This window comes from Nerophis lumbriciformis, linkage group LG22 (assembly GCF_033978685.3).
Source record: "Nerophis lumbriciformis linkage group LG22, RoL_Nlum_v2.1, whole genome shotgun sequence".
Classification (NCBI taxonomy): domain Eukaryota; kingdom Metazoa; phylum Chordata; class Actinopteri; order Syngnathiformes; family Syngnathidae; genus Nerophis; species Nerophis lumbriciformis.
Window position 1 is genome coordinate 41,194,534 of NC_084569.2, and position 25,425 is coordinate 41,219,958.

General features: G+C 41.4%; 1 protein-coding gene across 1 annotated transcript in view; it reads left to right on the forward strand.

The window, feature by feature from the left end:
- Window positions 1-2,671: 2,671 nt before the first annotated feature.
- The window catches only part of smurf2 (SMAD specific E3 ubiquitin protein ligase 2), a 203,916-nt gene continuing 181,162 nt past the window's right edge, over window positions 2,672-25,425 (forward strand). The window contains exon 1 of the mRNA XM_061973879.2: window positions 2,672-2,990. Coding sequence (XP_061829863.1) covers window positions 2,939-2,990 — 52 coding nt within the window. The 5' untranslated portion in view covers window positions 2,672-2,938. The remainder of the gene's footprint in view (window positions 2,991-25,425) is intronic.

A 25,425-nucleotide genomic window follows, 5' to 3' on the forward strand; every position in this document is an offset into this window, starting at 1 on the left:
ATTCAGGAGGAACAGTGTGGTTTTCGTCCTGGTCGTGGAACTGTGGACCAGCTCTATACTCTCGGCAGGGTCCTTGAGGGTGCATGGGAGTTTGCCCAACCAGTCTACATGTGCTTTGTGGACTTGGAGAAGGCATTCGACCGTGTCCCTCGGGAAGTCCTGTGGGGAGTGCTCAGAGAGTATGGGGTATCGGACTGTCTGATTGTGGCGGTCCGCTCCCTGTATGATCAGTGTCAGAGCTTGGTCCGCATTGCCGGCAGTAAGTCGGACACGTTTCCAGTGAGGGTTGGACTCCGCCAAGGCTGCCCTTTGTCACCCATTCTGTTCTGAACTTTTATGGACAGAATTTCTAGGCGCAGTCAAGGCGTTGAGGGGATCCGGTTTGGTGGCTGCAGGATTAGGTCTCTGCTTTTTGCAGATGATGTGGTCCTGATGGCTTCATCTGGCCAGGATCTTCAGCTCTCACTGGATCGGTTCGCAGCTGAGTGTGAAGCGACTGGGATGAGAATCAGCACCTCCAAGTCCGAGTCCATGGTTCTCGCCCGGAAAAGGGTGGAGTGCCATCTCCGGGTTGGGGAGGAGATCTTGCCCCAAGTGGAGGAGTTCAAGTACCTCGGAGTCTTGTTCACGAGTGGGGGAAGAGTGGATCGTGAGATCGACAGGCGGATCGGTGCGGCGTCTTCAGTAATGCGGACGCTGTATCGATCCGTTGTGGTGAAGAAGGAGCTGAGCCGGAAGGCAAAGCTCTCAATTTACCGGTCGATCTACGTTCCCATCCTCACCTATGGTCATGAGCTTTGGGTTATGACAGAAAGGACAAGATCACGGGTACAAGCGGCCCAAATGAGTTTCCTCCGCCGGGTGGCGGGGCTCTCCCTTAGAGATAGGGTGAGAAGCTCTGTCATCCGGGAGGAGCTCAAAGTAAAGCCGCTGCTCCTCCACATGGAGAGGAGCCAGATGAGGTGGTTCGGGCATCTGGTCAGGATGCCACCCGAACGCCTCCCTAGGGAGGTGTTTAGGGCACGTCCGACCGGTAGGAGGCCACGGGGAAGACCCAGGACACGCTGGGAAGACTATCTCTCCCGGCTGGCCTGGGAACGCCTCGGGGTCCCACGGGAAGAGCTGGACGAAGTGGCTGGGGAGAGGGAAGTCTGGGCTTCCCTGCTTAGGCTGCTGCCCCCGCGACCCGACCTAGGATAAGCGGAGGAAGATGGATGGATGGTACAAAATGCGGCTGCTAGACTTTTGACAAGAACAAGAAAGTTTGATCATATTACGCCTATACTGGCTCACCTGCACTGGCTTCCTGTGCACTTAAGATGCGACTTTAAGGTTTTACTACTTACGTATAAAATACTACACGGTCTAGCTCCGTCCTATCTTGTCGATTGCATTGTACCATATGTCCCGGCAAAAAATCTGCGTTCAAAGAGCTCCGGTTTATTAGTGATTCCCAGAGCCCAAAAAAAGTCTGCGGGCTATAGAGCGTTTTCTATTGGGGCTCCAGTACTATGGAATGCCCTCCCGGTAACAATTGGAGATGCTACCTCAGTAGAAACATTTAAGTCCCATCTCAAAACTCATTTGTATACTCTAGCCTTTGAATAGTCCCCCTTTTTTTAGACCAGTTGATCTGCCGTTTCTTTTCTTTTCTCCTCTGCTCCCCCCTATCCCTTGTGGAAGGGGAGACACACAGATCCGGTGGCCATGGATGAAGTGCTGGCTGTCCGGGGTCGGGACCCGGGGTGGACCGCTCGCCTGTATATCGGTTGGGAACATCTCTGCGCTGCTGACCCGTCTCCGCTCGGGATGGTTTCCTGCTGACCCCACTATGGACTGGACTCTTACTGTTATGCTGGATCCACTATGGACTGGACTCTCACAATATTATGTTAGACCCACTCGACATCCATTGCATTCGGTCTCCCTAGAGGGGGGGCGGGTTACCCACATATGCGGTCCTCTCCAAGGTTTCTCATAGTCATTCACATCGACGTCCCACTGGGGTGAGTTTTTCCTTGCCCTTATGTGGGCTTTGTACCGAGGAGGTCGTTGTGGCTTGTGCAGCCCTTTGAGACACTTGTGATTTAGGGCTATATAAATAAACATTCATTGATTGATTGATTTAATTGAAGAAAATAGCTTTTGTATTTGCAAATGTTTTTTTTTTAATTGAAGACATTTTTCCGCTTCAAATCTTATTTTTAATTAAGGAATATTAATTTTATACTTGCAGTTTTTTTAAATTGAAGAAAAATTTGATTTCATAATTGAAAAACTATATATAATTGTTATTAATATGCAAATCCAATTTTTACATTTTTCATTTGTACTTGCGAATATTTTCTTTTTGCAAAAAGTATTTTTTTTTACTTGGGAATCGTTTTTTTTTAATTGCAGAAAATTGTTTTTGTACTTGCGAATGTTTTTGTCTTTTTAATTGAAGACATTTCTCTGCTTCAAACCGTGTTTACGATTGGGGGGAAAAAAAGTTTTTACACTTTCAAATTTTTTTTTTACTTTCAGAATAATTTTTTTTATTTAAAATGTTTATTTTTTTTAAACTTGCGAGTCGTGGGGCGTGAGTAGCAAACAACTTTCGGCGTGTTTGTGGAGTTTTGGCAGTCTTTTTTTCACGACAGTTACCTCCCCCAAGGCGCGATGACGTCACCGCCCATCTCCCAGCAGCAGACACGCGTCGAGCAGACTCACACGATGTGACGCCGACGTCTGGACGACACCTCACTCCCTTCCATGCACTTTGCACCATTCTGCTACATCCAATTCCCAATTGTTGGCTCCAGCCATCAGGCCAACATGGCAGTTGTTTCGTCCACATCCGGGCCACAACGCCTGGACTCCATTATTGTGTGAAACTGGCTGATAAAGCTCATTATTTCCCCACCTACGGCGCCGGGACGGCGGCAACGAAGAGCTGATGTCTAACCAAGGAGTCCGGCGGAACGGTCCGGTGAAACTGCGACTAACAGGTAAATAACTCGCCGTGTTTGTGTTGCTTTATAAAGCCCTCAAGTATCGCGCACACGAGCGAGGAGGGCGCCGTCTATTTCCTGGATAGCAAGCGTTCCCATGGGCAATGGAGGCGTCTATTTTCTGGATACCAAGCGTTCCCATGGGCCATGGAGGCGTCTATTTCCTGGATACAAAGTCTTCCTTCATTTACATCTCCGCCTTTCCTGTACTTCACATTCGTATTTATCTTCATTTTTTACTTATATCCTCACCCGCTCTTGCCCTTGTTGGTTGCGTTTTGCTGAACGTGCCAATCATCTTGAAACGGTGTTAACCTGCCACTTGGCAGCCATTAGTCTGGTCCCGGAGAGAAGTAGCTAGGAAGTTGTTGTTTGGTGTTTTGGAATAAATGTTTTTGTTTTAGACACTTTTAAAGCACAGCTGGTATAAGAATCTAAATCATTCCATATTTACATTTCGCTTCCCGTGTTTACTTTCCCATAAATCTGTTTTTTTTGTGTGTGTTATTGTTGTAAGGCAACTGCATCACGTGATAGTTTGTTTATATTGGACAAGGGACAAGCGGTAGAAAAATGGATTGATGGATGGAATATTGATCGCTAGATCAGTGTTTTTCAACCACCGTGAGATACAGTCTGGTGTGCCGTGGGAGATTATCTAATTTCACCTATTTTGGTTAAAAAATATTTTTTGCAAACTAGTAATTATAGTCTGCAAATGATAATAATAGAGTTTATTTGTAAAAAGCACTTTACATTGAGCAAACAACCTCAAAGTGCCAAAGTGTATTGAAAAAACAATAATAAAAAGATAATAAAAAAATAAAAAAAACTAAAACAGCCTAATAGCTAGAACTAGTATGCATACCGTATTTTCCGCACTATAAGGCGCACCTAAAAACCACAAATTTTCTCAAAAGCTGACAGTGCGCCTTATAACCCGGTGCGCTTTATATATGGATAAATATTAAGATTCATTTTCATAAAGTTTCGGTCTCGCAACTTCGGTAAACAGCCGCCATCTTTTTTCCCGGTAGAACAGGAAGCGCTTCTTCTTCTACGCAAGCAACCGCCAAGGTAAGCACCCGCCCCCATAGAACAGGAAGCGCTTCTTCTTCTACTGTAAGCAACCACCCGCCCGCGTAGAAGAAGAAAAAGCGCGCGGATATTACCGCACGTTTCATTTCCTTTGTGTGTTTACATCTGTAAAGACCACAAAATGGCTCCTACTAAGCGACAGGTATCCGGTTCATGAAAAGACGCAATCTCTCCATCCGCACACGGATTACTATTTCACAGCAACTGATATTCCTGTGAACCGCACTGTGGATACAACGGGAGCACGTACGGTGAATATTCGCACCACAGGGAATGAGAAGTCATCCTTCACTGTGGTTCTAGCTTGCCATGCTAATGGCCAGAAACTTCCACCCATGGTGATATTCAAAAGGAAGACCTTGCCAAAAGAGACCTTTCCAGTCGGCGTCATCATAAAAGCTAACTCGAAGGGATGGATGAAGAAAAGATGAGCGAGTGGTTAAGGTAAGTTTAAGTTTACGCGAAGAGGCCGGGTGGCTTTTTTCACGCAGCTCCGTCCATGTTGATATACGACTCCATGCGCGCCCACATCACGCTGGTTTTAATATATTGTTAAAGTTTGACTGACCTATCTGACTGTTTTTTTGACATTCCTTTAGCGCAGTTAGATGCGGCTTACAACACGGGGCGGCTTATAGGTGGACAAAGTTTTGAAATATGCCGTTCATTGAAGGCGCGGCTTATAACCCAGGGCGCCTTATGGTGCGGAAAATACGGTATATCTATAAAAAGGCTTTTTTAAAAATAAGGGTTTTTAAGCCTTTTTTTAAAAGCATCCACAGTCTGTGGTGCCCTCAGGTGGTCAGGGAGAGCATTCCACAGACTGGGAGCGGCGGAGCAGAAAGCCCGGTCTCCCATAGTTCGTAGCTTTGTCCTCGGACGTTGGAGGGGGTTAGCCTGTCCGGAGCGGAGGTGTCGTGTGGAGGATTTGGGGGTGAGTAGTTGTTTGAGGTAGAGGGTGGCATTTTCATGGAGGCACTGGTGGGTTAGTAGGGAGACTTTGAATTCAATCCTGAGTGGAACAGGAAGCCAGTGAAGGGATTTGAGAATTGGTGTGATATGGTCATATTTCCGCACTCTCATCAGGATCCTAGCAGCACTATTTTGTATGTATTGCAGCTTCTGGATGTTCTTGCTGGGGATCCCGACAAGAAGTGCGTTGAAGTAGTCTAGCCTGGAGGAGACAAAGGCGTGATGCGGTGTTGTTGAGTGTCGGTGCTGTCTAGAGCTCGGCAGAGTAACCGTGTAATACTCTTCCATATCAGTAGGTGGCAGCAGGTAGCTAATTGCTTTGTAGCTGTCGTAAACAGCGGGGGGCAGCGTGTAGGTAAAAAGGTGTCTAATGCTTAAACCAAAAATAAACAAAAGGTGAGTGCCCCTAAGAAATGGCATTGAAGTTTAGGGAAGTCTATGCAGAACGAGACTAAAACTGAACTGGCTGCAAAGTAAACAAAAACAGAATGCTGGACGACAGCAAAGACTTACTGCGGAGCAAAGACGGCGTCCACAAAGTACATCCGAACATGACATGACAATCAACAATGTCCCCACAAAGAAGGATAAAAACAACTGAAATATTCTTGATTGCTAAAACAAAGTAGATGCGGGAAATATCTCTCAAAGGAAGACATGAAACTGCTACAGGAAAATACCAAAAAAAGACAAAAAGCCACAAATAGGAGCGCAAGACAAGAAGTAAAACACAACACACAGGAAAACAGCAAAAAAGTCCAAATAAGTCAGGGTGTGATGTGACAGGTGGTGACAGTACACCTACTTTGAGACAAGAGCTATAGTGATGCATGCTTGGTTATGCTTTAAAGTCATATCCAACAATTGCAACGACGACTCTTTACTGTCAACTGAGTTGAACTTTGAAAATGTACCATTCATTTCAATGGGAATTTCGGGAATTCTTTTGAAAATGCTAAAAAAAAATGTGAATGTTCTGAATGAGTTGAAATGGTTGGTGTTGGAATTTTTCAAATCGGTCGAGAAATGTTGAAGTAATAAGAATGTTAATTGAGAATATGTATTGTGGAATTTTTGGAAAATCGGGAATTTTTCCAGTTCAAAAAACAACTTCATTTTTTGTCCTGATTAAGAGGAATAACTCGACGGTGGAACGGTTGAAAAATGTGGAAGGAGTAGTCCACAGAAAAAAGGGTGGAAATAGGGTTTGAGAAAACGGGATTTCTGGAAATTCCTGGAAGTTTTTTTGAACTTGAAAGTTGAATGTCTTGATAGTTGAACTTGATAGTTTGAATGTCCAGGATGAGTGGAATGTGTTGATGTTGGAATGGTTTGAATAGGTTGAAAAATGTGGTAATTGTCCAACTTGGAAAAATGTCCCATTCGTTTCAATGGGATTCTCCTGAAAACTTTCAGGAAAAGCGGGATTTAAAAAAAAAAAAAAAAAATGATAAAGAGCATGAATGTCTTGAACGAGCTGAATTGGTTGGTGTTGGAATTTTTCAAATCGGTCAAGAAATGTTGAAGTAGTAAGAATGTTAATTTAGAAATTGTATCATGGAATTCCTGGAATTTTGGGAAAACCGGGAATTTTCCAAGTTCTTAAACAAACTTGTCCTGACTAAGAGGAATGTTTTGAAATGGGTTAAAATGTGAACGGAGTAGTCTAACCTAAAAAAGGTGGACAAAGGTTACAAAAAACGGGAATTCCTGAAAATGTGGTGAATGTGGGAATATGGTAGTTTGATTTTCCAGGGTGAGTTGAACGTGTTGAAGGTGGAATGGTTTGAATGGGTTGAGAAATGTGGGAATTGTGGTAGTTAGAGAAATGGAGAATTAATTTTTAATGGGGAAAATGGAAAAAACAACAACTAGGAATTATGGGAAATTTGGGAATTTTTAAATAATTGTTGAAGTACACAATTCCCAAACGAAGTTTTAACGGTCTGAATCGGATGAAAATTGTGGGAATTGCAGAACTTTGAAAAATGTCCCATTCGTTTTATTGGGAATTTCCAGAAAATTTGGAAATTTCAAGAAAAGCGGTAATTTTTTGGAAATTGGTGAAAAATTCCATGAGTTCAAATAGTTGGTGTTGGAATTGTTCCAAATCGTTCGAGAAATGTTGAAGTACTGTATTTTCCGCACCATAAGGCGCCCTGGGTTATAAGCCGCGCCTTCAATGAACGGCATATTTCAAAACTTTGTCCACCTTGTAAGCCGCATCTAACTGCGCTAAAGGAATGTCAAAAAAACAGTCAGATAGGTCAGTCAAACTTTAATAATATATTAAAAACCAGCGTGATGTGGGCGCGCATGGAGTCGTATATCAACATGGACGGAGCTGCGTGAAAAAAGCCACCCGGCCTCTTCGCGTAAACTTACCTTAACCACTCGCTCATCTTTTCTTCATCCATCCATCCCTTCGAGTTAGCTTTTATGATGACGCCGGCTGGAAAGGTCTCTTTTGGCAAGGTCTTCCTTTTGAATATCACCATGGGTGGAAGTTTCTGGCCATTAGCATGGCAAGCTAGAACCACAGTGAAGGATGACTTCTCATTCCCTGTGGTGCGAATATTCACCGTACGTGCTCCCGTTGTATCCACAGTGCGGTTCACAGGAATATCAGTTGCTGTGAAATAGTAATCCGTGTGCGGATGGAGAGATTGCGTCTTTTCATGAACCGGATCCCTGTCACTTGGTAGGAGCCATTTTGTGGTCTTTACAGATGTAAACACACAAAGGAAATGAAACGTACGGTGATATCCGCGCGCTTTTTCTTCTTCTACGCGGGCGGGTGGTTGCTTACAGTAGAAGAAGAAGCGCTTCCTGTTCTATGGGGGCGGGTGCTTACCTTGGCGGTTGCTTGCGTAGAAGAAGAAGCGCTTCCTGTTCTACCGGGAAAAAAGATGGCGGCTGTTTACCGAAGTTGCGAGACCGAAACTTTATGAAAATGAATCTTAATATTTATCCATATATAAAGCGCACCGGGTTATAAGGCGCACTGTCAGCTTTTGAGTAAATTTGTGGTTTTTAGGTGCGGCTAATAGTGCGGAAAATACGGTAGTCTAACCTAAAAAAGGTGGACAAAGGTTACAAAAAACGGGAATTCCTGAAAATGTGGTGAATGTGGGAATATGGTAGTTTGAATTTCCAGGTTGAGTTGAACGTGTTGAAGGTGGAATGGTTTGAATGGGTTGAGAAATGTGGGAATTGTGGTAGTTAGAAAAATGGAGAATTAATTTTGAATGGGGAAAATGGAAAAACAACAACTTGGAATTATGGGAAATTTGGGAATTTTTAAATAATTGTTGAAGTACACAATTCCCAAACGGGCAGAATATTTTGAAGTTTTAACGGTCTGAATCGGATGAATATTGTGGGAATTGCGGAACTTTGAAAAATGTCCCATTCGTTTTATTGGGAATTTCCAGAAAATTTGGAAATTTCAAGAAAAGCGATAATTTTCTGGAAATTGGTGAAAAATACTATGAGTTGAAATGGTTGGTGTTGGAATTGTTCCAAATCGTTCGAGAAATGTTGAAGTAATAACATTTTAAATTAAGAAATAGTAGGAATAGGAATTTCGGGAAAACCAAGAATTTTTCCAGTTAAAAAAAACTTTTAGTTTTTTGTCTTGGTTGAAGTGGGTTGAAAAATGTGGAAGGAGTAGTCGACAGAAAAAAAGGGGGAAAATAGGGCTTTGGAAAACCAAGAATTCTGGAAAATCCTGGAATTTTTTGAACTTGGAAAAAGGGTAGTCTGAATAAGGACCAGGAGAATAATATATTAAATGTTAATATTTTTATTGTAACCTTATAAATCATCAAGGCAGGAATGGAAAACACTCAAACTATGTAAACAAAATTGTAAAATGCGCAATAAACACTTAACGATAACTTTTTACCATTAAAGTGCAAAAAAAGTGTAAGAAAATATAGTCTTGTCTTTTATCAAAATATAACTATAGATGTCAACATTGTGTACGTGCTGAAAGATTAATTTATGATTGTTTATCAAAATATAACTATAGATGTCAACATTGTGTACGTGCTGAAAGATTAATTTATGATTGTTTATCAAAATATAACTATAGATGTCAACATTGTGTACGTGCTGAAAGATTATTTTATGATTGTTTATCTAAATATAACTATAGATGTCAACATTGTGTATGTGCTGAAAGATTTATTTATTATTGTTTATCAAAATGTAACTATAGATGTCAACATTGTGTACGTGCTGAAATATTCATTTATGATTGTTTATCAAAATATAACTATAGATGTCAACATTGTGTACGTGCTGAAATATTCATTTATGATTGTTTATCTAAATATAACTATAGATGTCAACATTGTGTACGTGCTGAAAGATTCATTTATGATTGTTTATCAAAATATAACTATATGTCAACATTGTGTATGTGCTGAAAGATTTATTTATTATTGTTTATCAAAATATAACTATAGATGTCAACATTGTGTATGTGCTGAAATATTAATTTATGATTGTTTATCAAAATATAACTATAGATGTCAACATTGTGTATGTGCTGAAAGATTCATTTATGATTGTTTATCAAAATATAACTATAGATGTCAACATTGTGTATGTGCTGAAATATTCATTTATGATTGTTTATCAAAATATAACTATAGATGTCAACATTGTGTACGTGCTGAAAGATTCATTTATGATTGTTTATCAAAATATAACTATAGATGTCAACATTGTGTACGTGCTGAAATATTAGTTCATGTTTCATGTTAAAAACATTTATAGAAGCACATAAACCATTTTTATGCTCTAGCTATGAAAAATGTCATTTATGAATAATGCTAATTCCTATTTAGTGGAAATTAATTTTCTGCGGTCACCAATTAACAGCGATTAAGAAGGGATTACTGTATAGTTACATTCTGTCATATTGTATTTATATATTTTGCTGCAAAACTATTTGTCATATGTTTAATTCCAACAAATAAAAGGATGTTGAAAACGTCCAAGTGCTGGCAACACTTGTCTTTCACTTATTTGGTATCGTATCGATTCAGTATCGCCCGGCCTGCTCGTAGAATAATGATCACGTCTTCATGCTGCAACGAACCTTTGTCTGCTTGCCATCGCGACCCACAAGTCACAAGAGTTTGCGTGCGCTACACAACAATGTTCCCTTTTGTGTGTCTGTCCGCTCACTAAGTTGTGCTCTGCTAGTAAAAGTCGTACCTTTTGTTGCTGTGCCTCCACAAGCTGTTTGCTTTGCATCTTTTCTACACAAACGGCAAAAAGGTCGAGTGTTTTTTTTTTTTAATGGACTTCCAGGACCTGACCCGCATCAAGTCCGTATGTACGTGGTAGGATTGTATGGTATACCGCTACTAATGAATCAAACACGGTACTATACTCTGTTTGAAAAGTACCGCTTCCCCATATTTATTTTTATCGGGCATGACGGGGCATCGTCACTTCGTGACATTGCTGGTTTTATGAGCGGAGGAGCATGTTGGGCAGCGCACACACAGAGTACTTACAAGCAGACACAGTGTGTGGACAGAAAAGGGAGAATGGACGCATTTTGGTGTAAAAAGTAAAGATAAAGGTGAAGTTATAACACTGCAGTCTGCAGTGTTTTAGCTACTTCTAAATCACTAATCTTCGCCTCCATGGCAACAAATAAAGTACGTTTTTTACAAGTAACATTATCACTGGAGGACGAGGAATAGCTAAACATGCTTCACTACACACCGTAGGAGGATACAATAGCTCACCACCGTCACAATGTAAACAAATGCCATGGGTGGATCTACACCTGACATCCACTGTAATGATACCAAGTACCGTATTTTCCGCACCATAAGGCGCCCTGGGTTATAAGCCGCGCCTTCAATGAACGGCATATTTCAAAACTTTGTCCACCTATAAGCCGCCCCGTGTTGTAAGCCGCATCTAACTGCGCTAAAGGAATGTCAAAAAAACAGTCAGATAGGTCAGTCAAACTTTAATAATATATTAAAACCAGCGTGATGTGGGCGCGCATGGAGTCGTATATCAACATGGACGAAGCTGCGTGAAAAAAGCCACCCGGCCTCTTCGCGTAAACTTAAACTTACCTTAACCACTCGCTCATCTTTTCTTCATCCATCCATCCCTTCGAGTTAGCTTTTATGATGACGCCGGCTGGAAAGGTCTCTTTTGGCAAGGTCTTCCTTTGAATATCACCATGGGTGGAAGTTTCTGGCCATTAGCATGGCAAGCTAGAACCACAGTGAAGGATGACTTCTCATTCCCTGTGGTGCGAATATTCACCGTACGTGCTCCCGTTGTATCCACAGTGCGGTTCACAGGAATATCAGTTGCTGTGAAATAGTAATCCGTGTGCGGATGGAGAGATTGCGTCTTTTCATGAACCGGATCCCTGTCGCTTAGTAGGAGCCATTTTGTGGTCTTTACAGATGTAAACACACAAAGGAAATGAAACGTACGGTAATATCCGCGCGCTTTTTCTTCTTCTACGCGGGCGGGTGGTTGCTTACAGTAGAAGAAGAAGCGCTTCCTGTTCTATGGGGGCGGGTGCTTACCTTGGCGGTTGCTTGCGTAGAAGAAGAAGCGCTTCCTGTTCTACCGGGAAAAAAGATGGCGGCTGTTTACCGTAGTTACGAGACCGAAACTTTATGAAAATGAATCTTAATATTAATCCATATATAAAGCGCACCGGGTTATAAGGCGCACTGTCAGCTTTTGAGAAAATTTGTGGTTTTTAGGTGCGCCTTATAGTGCGGAAAATACGGTACTATACTCTGTTTGAAAAGTACCGCTTCCCCATATTTCTTTTTAACGGGCATGACGGGGCATCGTCACTTCGCGACATTGCTGGTTTTCGTCAGCGTACACACACAGAGTACTTACAAGCAGACACAGTGTGTAGACAGAAAAGAGAGAATGGACGCATTTTGGTGTAAAAAGTCAAGATAAAGGTGAAGTTATAACACTGAAACACCCTCAGGAAGAGCTGCTTTAACACATTGCTAGCTAGCTAGTGGCTAACGTCCATCCACAGTGTTTTAGCTACCTCTAAATCACTAATCCTGGCCTCCATAGTGACAAAGTGAGTTTCTTACAATTACTATTATCACTGGAGTACAAGGAACAGCTAAACATGCTTCACTACACACCGTAGGAGGATACAATAGCTCACCGGCGTCACAATGTAATATACAATACAATTTTCCTTGTGGATCATTAAAGTTTGTCTAATAGCGTATCTAGTCGATAATACTATGATTACATCGATATTTTTATCATCACAAAATATGTTTTCGTTTTTTTTTTAATTCAAATTATGTTTATAAAGTCAGTAAATACGTCCCTGGACACATGAGGACTTTGAATATGACCAATGTATGATCCTGTAACTACTTGGTATCAGATCCATACCTAAATGTGTGGTATCATCCAAAACTAATGTCAAGTATCAAAGAAGAGAAGAATAAGTGATTATTGCATTTTAACAGAAGTGTAGATAGAACATGTTCAAACAGAAAGCAGATATTAACAGTAGATGAACAAGTAGATAATACATTTTTACAGTTTGTCCCTCATAATGTGTAGAAAACAATAGGTGTATAAATGACACAATATGTTACTGCAGACTAATTAGGAGTCTTTGTTTGTTTACTTACTACTAAAAGACAAGTTGTCTAGTATGTTCACTATTTTATTTAAGGACTAAATGACAATAATAAACATATGTTTTATGTACCCTAACATTTTTTTGTTCAAATAAAGCCAAAAATGCCATTTTTTTGTGGTCCCCTTTATTTCGAAAAGTATCAAAATACATTTTGGTACCGGTACTAAAATATTGGTTTGGAGACAACTAGGGCTGCAACTAACGATTAATTTGATAATCGATTAATCTGTCGATTATTACTTCGATTAATCGATTAATAATGGGATAAAAGAGACAAACTACATTTCTATCCTTTCCAGTATTGTATTGAAAAATAACCAGCATACTGGCACCATACTTATTTTGATTATTGTTTCTCAGCTGTTTGTACATGTTGCAGTTTATAAATAAAGGTTTATTTATTAAAAAAAAAAAAAAATTGTCTCCGCGCATAGCATTGATCCAACGAATTGATGACTAAATTAATCGCCAAATATTTTTTATAATCGATTTAATCAATTAGTTGTTGCAGCCCTAGAGACAACCCTTATCCGATTCGGATAAGCGGAAGAAAATGGATGGATGGATGGATCACCGCAAACTGGAGCTGCTTTTCTCCTCGTCGTTTTGTAAAATCTTGCACTCTTCCGCTCTTCTTGATTACCACTCGAGGAACGCTGAAGAAACGTTAATCCTTTTCGCAATTCGAATGATCTGTACAGCCGAAAACAACGCAAGCGTAGGGCGTTTTTCTGTGAGAAAGGCTAAGTACGCTTTGAGAACAGCTAGCTTGACCACCACACATTTAATGGTTGGACGTGACGTCCCAGCCATTCTCAGAACAACAGGAAGCAGCGCAGTCACCTCAGCACTGGACTAATATCATTGTTTCCTGGCTCTAGGCAGGACTCGAGCCGCAGCATTTTGGATGTACTGCAGCTTCTTGACAGCTTGTTCAGAGAGCCCAGTGAGAAGGCTATTACAGTTGCTGGACACCAAGGCATGGGTTCGTCTTTCTAAGTCGGATTGAGACAATATTCCTCTGAGTTTGGCTAAAGTTCAAGTCTGAGTCCATTCTTACACCTGGGTTTCTTAAAGAGGTGTTCGTAAATCAAGGTTCTTCTGTATTGGTTAGTTTAGAGAGGAATTCCTCGGTTGGCTATTTCCTCCGTGGTCCTATGAGACGTCTTCACTTTGGAGCATGCCAGATCCCTTATAGGACTCCAGTAGACTGTGAATGAGTTGGTCACCACAGTCTGAGACAGCAGCGGTCTCCCGGAATGCAAAGAATGTCAGTCCGCCGTGGAAAATGGAGCGAGCCGGACCTCATAGACCGGCTCTCCTCGTCCGAACGCAACAATAGAAAGTGGACGCTTCTTCAAACGAGCCTTGTTCCCCTTTCGACGACTTGGTCTTTCACGCGCTAAGTCTCTCAACATGCACCGCAGGGATAGGAAGTGCTATAGGAAGGACGCCGTCTGCGGCGAACAGCCTGATCTTCACCGCACGCTGTCATTATGTCTTTGTTTAGTGCTGCACAGCTGTGTGTACGCCAGCTGCATGCCACATACCAATGTCTCCATACCAATGTTTGGTACCGCTACCTAAATGTATTTCCATACTTTTCTAAATAAAGGGGACCACAAAAAATTTCATTATTGTCTTTATTGGAACAAAAAATGTTAGTGTACATGAAACATATGTTTATTATTGTCATTTAGTCCTTAAATAAAATAGTGAACATACTAGACAACTTGTCTTTTAGTAGTAAGTAAACAAACAAAGACTCCTAATTACCGTATTTTCCGCACCATAAGGCGCCCTGGGTTATAAGCCGCGCCTTCAATGAACGGCATATTTCAAAACTTTGTCCACCTATAAGCCGCCCGGTGTTGTAAGCCGCATCTAACTGCGCTAAAGGAATGTCAAAAAAACAGTCAAATAGGTCAGTCAAACTTTAATAATATATTAAAAACCAGCGTGATGTGGGCGCGCATGGAGTCGTATATCAACATGGACGGAGCTGCGTGAAAAAAGCCACCCGGCCTCTTCGCGTAAACTTAAACTTACCTTAACCACTCGCTCATCTTTTCTTCATCCATCCCTTCGAGTTAGCTTTTATGATGACGCCGGCTGGAAAGGTCTCTTTTGGCAAGGTCTTCCTTTTGAATATCACCATGGGTGGAAGTTTCTGGCCATTAGCATGGCAAGCTAGAACCACAGTGAAGGATGACTTCTCATTCCCTGTGGTGCGAATATTCACCGTACGTGCTCCCGTTGTATCCACAGTGCGGTTCACAGGAATATCAGTTGCTGTGAAATAGTAATCCGTGTGCGGATGGAGAGATTGCGTCTTTTCATGAACCGGATCCCTGTCGCTTAGTAGGAGCCATTTTGTGGTCTTTACAGATGTAAACACACAAAAGAAATGAAACGTACGGTAATATCCACGCGCTTTTTCTTCTTCTACGCGGGCGGGTGGTTGCTTACAGTAGAAGAAGAAGCGCTTCCTGTTCTATGGGGGCGGGTGCTTACCTTGGCGGTTGCTTGCGTAGAAGAAGAAGCGCTTCCTGTTCTACCGGGAAAAAAGATGGCGGCTGTTTACCGTAGTTGCGAGATCGAAACTTTATGAAAATGAATCTTAATATTAATCCATATATAAAGCGCACCGGGTTATAAGCCGCACTGTCAGCTTTTGAGAAAATTTGTGGTTTTTAGGTGCGCCTTATAGTGCGGAAAATACGGTAGTCTGCTGGCGTATGCAGTAACATATTGTGTCATTTATACTAGGGATGTCCCGATCCGATATTTGGATCGGATCGGCTGCCGATATTTGCCAAAAATTGCGTATCGGCAAGGCATGGGAAAATGCCGATCCAGATCCAGTTTTAAAAAAACTCCGGTCCGTGTTTTCCAACACATCCATTTAAATAATACATTCCACTTTTCTGCTGCTCCGTAATTTCCGTTCCGCATTTTCCAGCACACCTTCAACACATCCACAATTCTCACGCAGTTGCTTTTAGCTGCTGGCATTACACGACAGGCTCTTCTCACTCTTTCCTGTGTCTCCCTCTCACAGACAGCGAGCGCACCTTCTTACACACGTCACATACTGTCACGTCATACGTCAACATACTGTCACGTCATACGTCACATACGTATACGTCCTCCCCGAGCAGAGAGCGTGGTAGCGGCATGGCTAACGTTAGCTGTGATGCTAGCGCAGCCGCTAAGGTGCGCGCCTGCTCAAGCGTCCTCTGCGCACGGCAAATCTATGCCACGCACAAAATCAAATAAAAAAAATAAGCGCATAACAATTTTCGACACACGGACACACGATAGAGAAAACAGTTTTCGTCATCATTGTTCAAATATTGTGACGTCTGTCGAGACGCTTATCTCCATTCGGTGCCACACGTCCACACCATCAAAATGCCGAGGCAAACATTTCCACATCAACACCGTATGAAAAAAGTTGTGATTTTTTTTTTTGTTGTGATTTCCTTCTCTGCATGAAAGTTTAAAAGTAGCATATATTAATGCAGTATGAAGAAGAATGTTTTAATGTAGACATGCAAGCCTTTAAAGAACATTTTGAAAATCAAGACTACATTTCCTGCAAATGGGTGCATTTCCACCCTATATTTTAACTTTAGATTTATTCTCATATCAAACTCTTTTGGCTGTCTTTTTGACACTTACCCTCCACACCCTGGATTATAAATAATGTAAATAATTCAATGTGATTATCTTGTGTGATGACTGTATTATGATGATAGTATATATCTGATAGTATATATCTGTATCATGAATCAATTTAAGTGGACCCCGACTTAAAGAAGTGGAAAAACTTATTGGGGTGTTACCATTTAGTGGTCAATTGTACGGAATATGTACTTCACTGTGCAACCTACTAATAAAAGTCTCAATCAATCAATCAAAACACATAGAATCATCATACTGCTGTGATTATATGCATCAAGTGTTCATTCAAGGCTAAGGCAAAATATGGAGATATATATTGTGTATCGCAATATGGCCTTAAAATATCGCAATATTAAAAAAAGGCCATATCGCCCAGTCCTAGTTCAATGATGCCATTTCTGTTTGTCATGTATAATTTTGTCTATTTTGTGTTTATCCTTGAATAAACAGGTCAGTTTCTTGTTACCAACCATTGTGTATTATTCAAACTCCCCTAATTCAGCTGGCTAGTTGTTATCAAGAGTACTAAAACCCTTTTCAACATGATTCTGACAACTAAGTAGGCTAAATAACTTTAAACTTTAATACATGCTCGGATAGGCCAGTATCGGTCAGTATCGGTATCGGTCAGTATCGGTATCGGAATCGGATCGGAAGTGCAAAAACCTGGATCGGGACATCCCTAATTTATACACCTATTATTTTGTACACATTATGAGGGACAAACTGTAAAAATGGATTATTAACCTACTTGTTCATTTACTGTTAATATCTGCTTTCTATTTTAACATGTTCTATCTACACTTCTGTTAAAATGTAATAATCACTTATTCTTCTCTTCTTTGATACTTGACATTAGTTTTGGATGATACCACACATTTAGGTATGGATGTGATACCAAGTAGTTACAGGATCATACATTGGTCATATTCAAAGTCCTCATGTGTCCAGGGCATACTTGCCAACCCTCCCGGATTTTCCGGGGGACTCCCGAAATTCAGTGCCTCTCCCGAAAACCTCCCGGGACAAATTTTCTTCCGAAAATCTCCCGAAATTCAGGCGGAGCTGGAGGCCACGCCCCCTCCAGCTCCATGCGGACCTGAGTGACGTGTTGACAGCCTGTTCTCATGTCCGCTTTCCCACCATATAAACAGCTAATGATGGAGGGCGAGTTCTTGGTTTCTTATGTGTGTTTATTGTTAGGCAGTTTCATTAACGTCCTCCCAGCGCGGTAACAACACACAACAACAGCAGTCAAGTTTTCGTCTACCGTAAAGCAGTTCGTCTGCCGTAAACAGCAATGTTGTGACACTTTTAAACAGGACAATACTGCCATCTACTGTACATGCATATGTGACCCACCCATAATGTGTCACATTTTTGTGTTGATTTATTTATTTTATTTTGTGGTTTGAATTCGTTTTTGGAGCTGTCATTACAGATTTATCAGTATTCACATTGGTCAGTAGGGGGCAGTAGGGCGTTTCTTCCCGATTGAATGCTATCACCTGCAGACCGGAAGTGTCTTGTCATTGTGATGAGCGCGACCAGTCTGTGAACAATTGAAACGTCCTGTGTGCTTTTTCCTCCTGTATAACAGGTTAGTTTTGGTGAATCAACTCACTGAATAATATCCATGTGATCTTTATAAGTTTAAATGCACATTCTGATGGTGGAGCCTAACTCTAAAGTGTTTGTGAGTTGTAGTTTGTATTTGTGAATGAATCCAGTGCACAGCTGCAGTAATCAATACAAAAAGGCGACGTGAGTGCGCAATGTTTATATAGGAACTTCTGATCCTAATTCAGACTCCCAAATTAGAGCTCCCGTTTTCTTATTGATTTTATAATGTATATTTGTATAATGTGTGTGTTCTGAAATAGTGACAGAGAATAGAACAAGGATGGACAATTCAACCCTTAACTCAACAATGAGTAGATGAGTGTTATGTGTGTGCATATGTGTAAATAAATGAACACTGAAATTCAAGTATTTCTTTTATTTATTTATATATATATATTTATATATATATATATATATATATATATATATATATAGCTAGAATTCACTGAAAGTCAAGTATTTCTTATATATATATATATATATATATATATATCTTAACCACCCCCCCACCCTTTACAGATGTAAACACACAAAGGAAATGAAACGTACGGTAATATCCGCGCGCTTTTTCTTCTTCTACGCGGGCGGGTGGTTGCTTACAGTAGAAGAAGAAGCGCTTCCTGTTCTATGGGGGCGGGTGCTTACCTTGGCGGTTGCTTGCGTAGAAGAAGAAGCACTTCCTGTTCTACCGGGAAAAAAGATGGCGGCTGTTTACCGAAGTTGCGAGACCGAAACTTTATGAAAATGAATCTTAATATTAATCCATATATAAAGCGCACCGGGTTATAAGGCGCACTGTCAGCTTTTGAGAAAATTTGTGGTTTTTAGGTGCGCCTTATAGTGCGGAAAATACGGTATTCATACTGTAACTACCTGCTGGTGTGATGACGTTCATTTTCCCCAAGGTCTGTGAATACACCGTGTCGGCGGAGAATGAGGAAGTGTCTAGGAGTGAAACACGGAGGGGGACTCATCTGCATGGAGGAAAGACTTGTTTGACTTGGGCACTTTGTTCGCATAATATTGGCAATACAAGATAAAAATAGGGGTTGGACTTTGTGTGTCTTGTTCCGGACGCTACCATACATTTTATTCATTTTGTTTTCATGTACAAAAACACAAAAGTGTTGTGTAAATGGTAAATAAAAAGAGAATACCACAAATCCTTTTGAACTTATATTCAATTGAATAGACTGCAAAGACAAGATATTTCATGTTCACACTGAGAAACTTCATTTTTTTGCAAATAATCAAGAACTTAGAATTGAATGGCAGCAACACATTGCAAAAAAGGCATTTTTACCAGTATGTTACATGGCCTTTCCTTTTAACAACACTCAGTAAAGGTTTGGGAACTGAGGAGACACATTTTTGAAGTGGAATACTTTCCCATTCTTGCTTGATGTACAGCTTAAGTTGTTCAACAGTCTCCCTTCTCATATTTTAGCCTTCACACATTTTCAATGTCTGGACTACAGGCAGGCCAGTCTAGTACCCACACTCTTTTACTAAGAAGCCACGCTGTTGTAACACGTGGCTTGGCATTGTCTTGCTGAAATAAGCAGGGGCGTCCATGCTTGGATGGCAACATATGTTGCTCCAAAAGCTGTATGTACCTTTCAGCATTAATGGTGCCTTCACAGATGTGTAAGTTACCCATGTCTTGGCCACTAATACACCCCCATACCATCACACATGCTGCCTTTTACACTTTCACCCTAGAACAGTCCGGATGGTTCTTTTCCTCTTTGGTCCAGAGGACACGACGTCCACAGTTTCCAAAAACAATTTGAAATGTGGACTCGTAAGAACACAGAACACTTTTCCACTTTGCATCAGTCCATCTTAGATGAGCTCAGGCCCAGCAAAGCATTTCTGGGTGTTGTTGATACATACTTGCCAACCTTGAGACCTCCGATTTCGGGAGGTGGGGGGGTGGGGAGCGTGGTCGGGTGGGGCGGGGGCGTGGTTGGGGGCGGGGCTAAGAGGAGAGGAGTATATTTACAGCTAGAATTCACCAAGTCAAGTATTTCATATATATATATATATATATATATATATAAAAGAAATACTTGACTTTCAGTGAATTCTAGCTGTATATATATTTATTTTATTTTATATATATATATATATATATATATATATATATATATATATATATATATATATATAAATAAAAGAAATACTTGAATTTCAGTGTTCATTTATTTACACATATACACACACATAACACTCATCTACTCATTGTTGAGTTAAGGGTTGAATTGTCCATCCTTGCTCTATTCTCTGTCACTATTTTTCTAACCATGCTGAAGACCCTTTCGCAGGTACCCAGAAAGGTTTGGAGTACCACCAAAAAAACTGAATCTCTGAAGACAGTATAACAATCTGTGTTAAAGGTGTACAAATAATGTTTGTATAATAAGCATGTTATTTTTTTTTGTACAAATGAGGGTTAAGAGTTCAGTACTAAAAAAAAGAATGTGGCTTAATTACAGTTTTTTAATTGAGCTGCTGCATTTTTTTGGTTGGGTTGTTTATTTATTTTGAGTAACTTCTATACATTTCTAAAAGGGGAATAATGTAATAGAGTTATCTATGTTTGTCTGTTGCCATCTCCTGGGGAATGTTGGCTATAGCGTACTGGGGTTACTTTTTGGTTGGCCAACGATTTACGTGGTGTTGCGCACATGACGTCACTCAGGTCCGCATGGAGCTGGAGGGGGCGTGGCTTCCAGCTCCGCCTGAATTTCGGGAGATTTTCGGGAGAAAATTTGTCCCGGGAGGTTTTCGGGAGAGGCGCTGAATTTCGGGAGTGTCCCGGAAAATCCGGGAGGGTTGGCAAGTATGTTGATAAATGGCTTTGGCTTTGCATAGTAGAGTTTTAGCTTGCACTTACAGATGTAGCGACCAACTGTAGTTACTGACAGTGGTTTTCTGAAGTGTTCCTGAGCCCATGTGGTGATATCCTTTACACATTGATGTGGCTTTTTGATGCAGTACGGCCTGAGGGATGAAAGTCAAGGCCTTGCCATTTACGTGCAGTGATTTCTCCAGATTCTCGGAACCTTTTGATGATATTACGGAGCGTAGATGGTGAAATCCCTAAATTCCTTGTTGAGAAATGTTGTTCTTAAACAATTTGCTCAGGCATTTGTTGACAAAGTGGTGACCCTCGACCCCGTCCTTGTTTGTGAATGACTGAGCATTTCATGGAAGCTGCTTTTATACCCAATCATGGCACCCACCTGTTCCCAATTAGCCTGTTCCCAAATAAGTCTTTGATGAGCATTCCTCAACTTTCTCACTCTTTTTTGCCACTTGTGCCAGCTTTTTTGAAACATGTTGCAGGCATCAAATTCCAAATGAGCTAATATTTGCAAAAAAGAAGAAAGTTTCTCAGTGTGAACATGAAATATCTTGTCTTTGCAGTCTATTCAATTGAATATAAGTTGTTGTATTCTCTTTTTATTGACCATTTACACAACCTGACAACTTCACTGCTTCTGGGGTCTGTAAAACTCATCGTTTTTAAGTGATGCTAACATAACCTCTTGCACATGTTCTTCTCTTCACACAATTTTGTCAACACAAGTCCTTGTGTTGGAATAACTGTAACAAAAGTTCCAACCCAATAATTAGTTGTGCCAAGTAGTGCATTTCTCCTGGATTGTTTTTTTTTTTTTTTTAGAATTGGACCTCAGAACTTCTGCTCTGCTTCATTAAATATTCCGATGACTTTTTCTTTGACTGTTGTGACGAATCGTGACTTTTTCGGCATATGGTTAGCTCATCGGAATTCTTTGGTAGTGCTACGACGCACACACTCGCTCAGTGGGATTCCCTCGTATTCTCCACCCCTCTTCCTCTCTGAGTCACTTTCCGATGGAGAGCTTCTTGCCCCATCCCACCCGGTCCACCCTCGCCTGAGTCTCCTGCAGGTTGCTCTTTTGCTTTAATCAAGCGGATAAATAGAAGTCAGCATCCGTTCTGCTCACTAAAATGTCTGGACCGTGGCGGCAGGTTTCCCCCCCGTATTGGGTGACCACAGATGAAGCGCTAGCTGTCCAAAGTCAAGACCCAGGGTGGACCACTCATCTGTGCATCAGTTGGGGACGTCTCTGTGCTGCTGACCTGGTTCCACTCTAGATGATCTCCTGCTGGCCCCATTATGGACTGGACTCTCACTATTATGTTAGATCCACTATGGACTGGACTCTCACTATTATGTTAGATCCACTATGGACTGGACTCTCACTATTATGTTAGATCCACTATGGAATGGACTCTCACTATTATGTTAAATCCACTATGGACTGGACTCTCACTATTATGTTAGATCCACTATGGACTGGACTCTCACTATTATGTTAGATCCACTATGGACTGGACTCTCACTATTATGTTAGATCCACTATGGACTGGACTCTCACTATTATGTTAGATCCACTATGGACTGGACTCTCACTATTATGTTAGATCCACTATGGACTGGACTCTCACTATTATGTTAGATCCACTATGGACTGGACTCTCACACTATTATGTTGGATCCACTATGGACTGGACTCTCACTATTATGTTAGATCCACTATGGACTGGACTCTCACACTATTATGTTAGATCCACTATGGACTGGACTCTCACTATTATGTTAGATCCACTATGGACTGGACTCTCACTATTATGTTAGATCCACTATGGACTGGACTCTCACTATTATGTTAGATCCACTATGGACTGGACTCTCTCACTATTATGTTAGATCCACTATGGACTGGACTCTCACTATTATGTTAGATCCACTATGGACTGGACTCTCACTATTATGTTAGATCCACTATGGAATGGACTCTCACTATTATGTTAAATCCACTATGGACTGGACTCTCACTATTATGTTAGATCCACTATGGAATGGACTCTCACTATTATGTTAGATCCACTATGGACTGGACTCTCACACTATTACGTTAGATCCACTATGGACTGGACTCTCACTATTATGTTAGATCCACTATGGACTGGACTCTCACTATTATGTTAGATCCACTATGGACTGCACTCTCACTATTATGTTAGATCCACTATGGACTGGACTCTCACTAATATGTTAGATCCACTATGGACTGGACTCTCACTATTATGTTAGATCCACTATGGAATGGACTCTCACTATTATGTTAGATCCACTATGGACTGGACTCTCACTATTATGTTAGATCCACTATGGACTGGACTCTCACTATTATTTTAGATCCACTATGGACTGGACTCTCACTATTATGTTAGATCCACTATGGACTGGACTCTCACTATTATGTTAGATCCACTATGGACTGGACTCTCACTATTATGTTAGATCCACTATGGACTGGACTCTTACTATTATGTTAGATCCACTATGGACTGGACTCTCACTATTATGTTAGATCCACTATGGACTGGACTCTCACACTATTATGTTAGATCCACTATGGACTGGACTCTCACACTATTATGTTAGCTCCACTATGGACTGGACTCTCACTATTATGTTAGATCCACTATGGACTGGACTCTCACTATTATGTTAGATCCACTATGGAATGGACTCTCACTATTATGTTAGATCCACTATGGACTGGACTCTCACTATTATGTTACATCAATCAATCAATCAATCAATGTTTATTTATATAGCCCTAAATCACAAGTGTCTCAAAGGGCTGCACAAGCCACTACGACATCCTCGGTATAAAGCCCACATAAGGGCAAGGAAAAACTCACCCCAGTGGGACGTCGATGTGAATGACTATGAGAAACCTTGGAGAGGACCGCATATGTGGGTAACCCCCCCCCCCCCCCCCCCCCCCCCCCCCCCCCCCTCTAGGGGAGACCGAAAGCAATGGATGTCGAGTGGGTCTGACATAATATTGTGAGAGTCCAGTCCATAGTGGATCCAACATAATAGTGTGAGAGTCCAGTCCATAGTGGGGCCAGCAGGACACCATCCCGAGCGGAGACGGGTCAGCAGCGCAGAGATGTTCCCAGTTGATGCACAGGCGAGCGGTCCACCCCGGGTCCCGACTCTGGACAGCCAGCACTTCATCCATGGCCACCGGACCTGTGCCCCCCCCCCCCCCCCCCCCCCCCCCTCCACAAGGAATAGGGGAGCAGAGGAGAAAAGAAAAGAAACGGCAGATCAACTGGTCTAAAAAAGGGGGTCTATTTAAAGGCTAGAGTATACAAATGAGTTTTAAGATGGGACTTAAATGCTTCTACTGAGGTAGCATCTCTAATTGTTACCGGGAGGGCATTCCATAGTACTGGAGCCCCAATAGAAAACGCTCTATAGCCCGCAGACTATGGACTGGACTCTCACTATTATGTTAGATCCACTATGGACTGGACTCTCACTATTATGTTAGATCCACTATGGACTGGACTCTCACACTATTATGTTGGATCCACTATGGACTGGACTCTCACACTATTATGTTAGATCCACTAAGGACTGGACTCTCACTATTATGTTAGATCCACTATGGAATGGACTCTCACTATTATGTTAGATCCACTATGGACTGGACTCTCACTATTATGTTAGATCCACTGTGGACTGGACTCTCACTATTATGTTAGATCCACTATGGACTGGACTCTCACACTATTATGTTAGATCCACTATGGACTGGACTCTCACACTATTATGTTAGATCCACTATGGACTGGACTCACACTATTATGTTAGATCCACTATGGACTGGACTCTCACTATTATGTTGGATCCACTGTGGACTGGACTCTCACTATTATGTTAGATCCACTATGGACTGGACTCTCACTATTATGTTAGATCCACTATGGACTGGACTCTCACTATTATGTTAGATCCACTATGTACTGGACTCTCACTATTATGTTAGATCCACTATGGACTGGACTCTCACTTTTATGTTAGATCCACTATGGACTGGACTCTCACTATTATGTTAGATCCACTATGGACTGGACTCTCACTATTATGTTAGATCCACTATGGACTGGACTCTCACTATTATGTTAGATCCACTATGGACTGGACTCTCACTATTATGTTAGATCCACTATGGACTGGACTCTCACTTTTATGTTAGATCCACTATGGACTGGACTCTCACTATTATGTTAGATCCACTATGGACTGGACTCTCACTTTTATGTTAGATCCACTATGGACTGGACTCACACTATTATGTTAGATCCACTATGGACTGGACTCTCACTATTATGTTAGATCCACTATGGACTGGACTCTTTTGGCTTTTGTATAATCTGTCACACCTTTTCTGATTTGCAATCCACACAAAGAAAGGAATGCACGCTGACACTTTATGA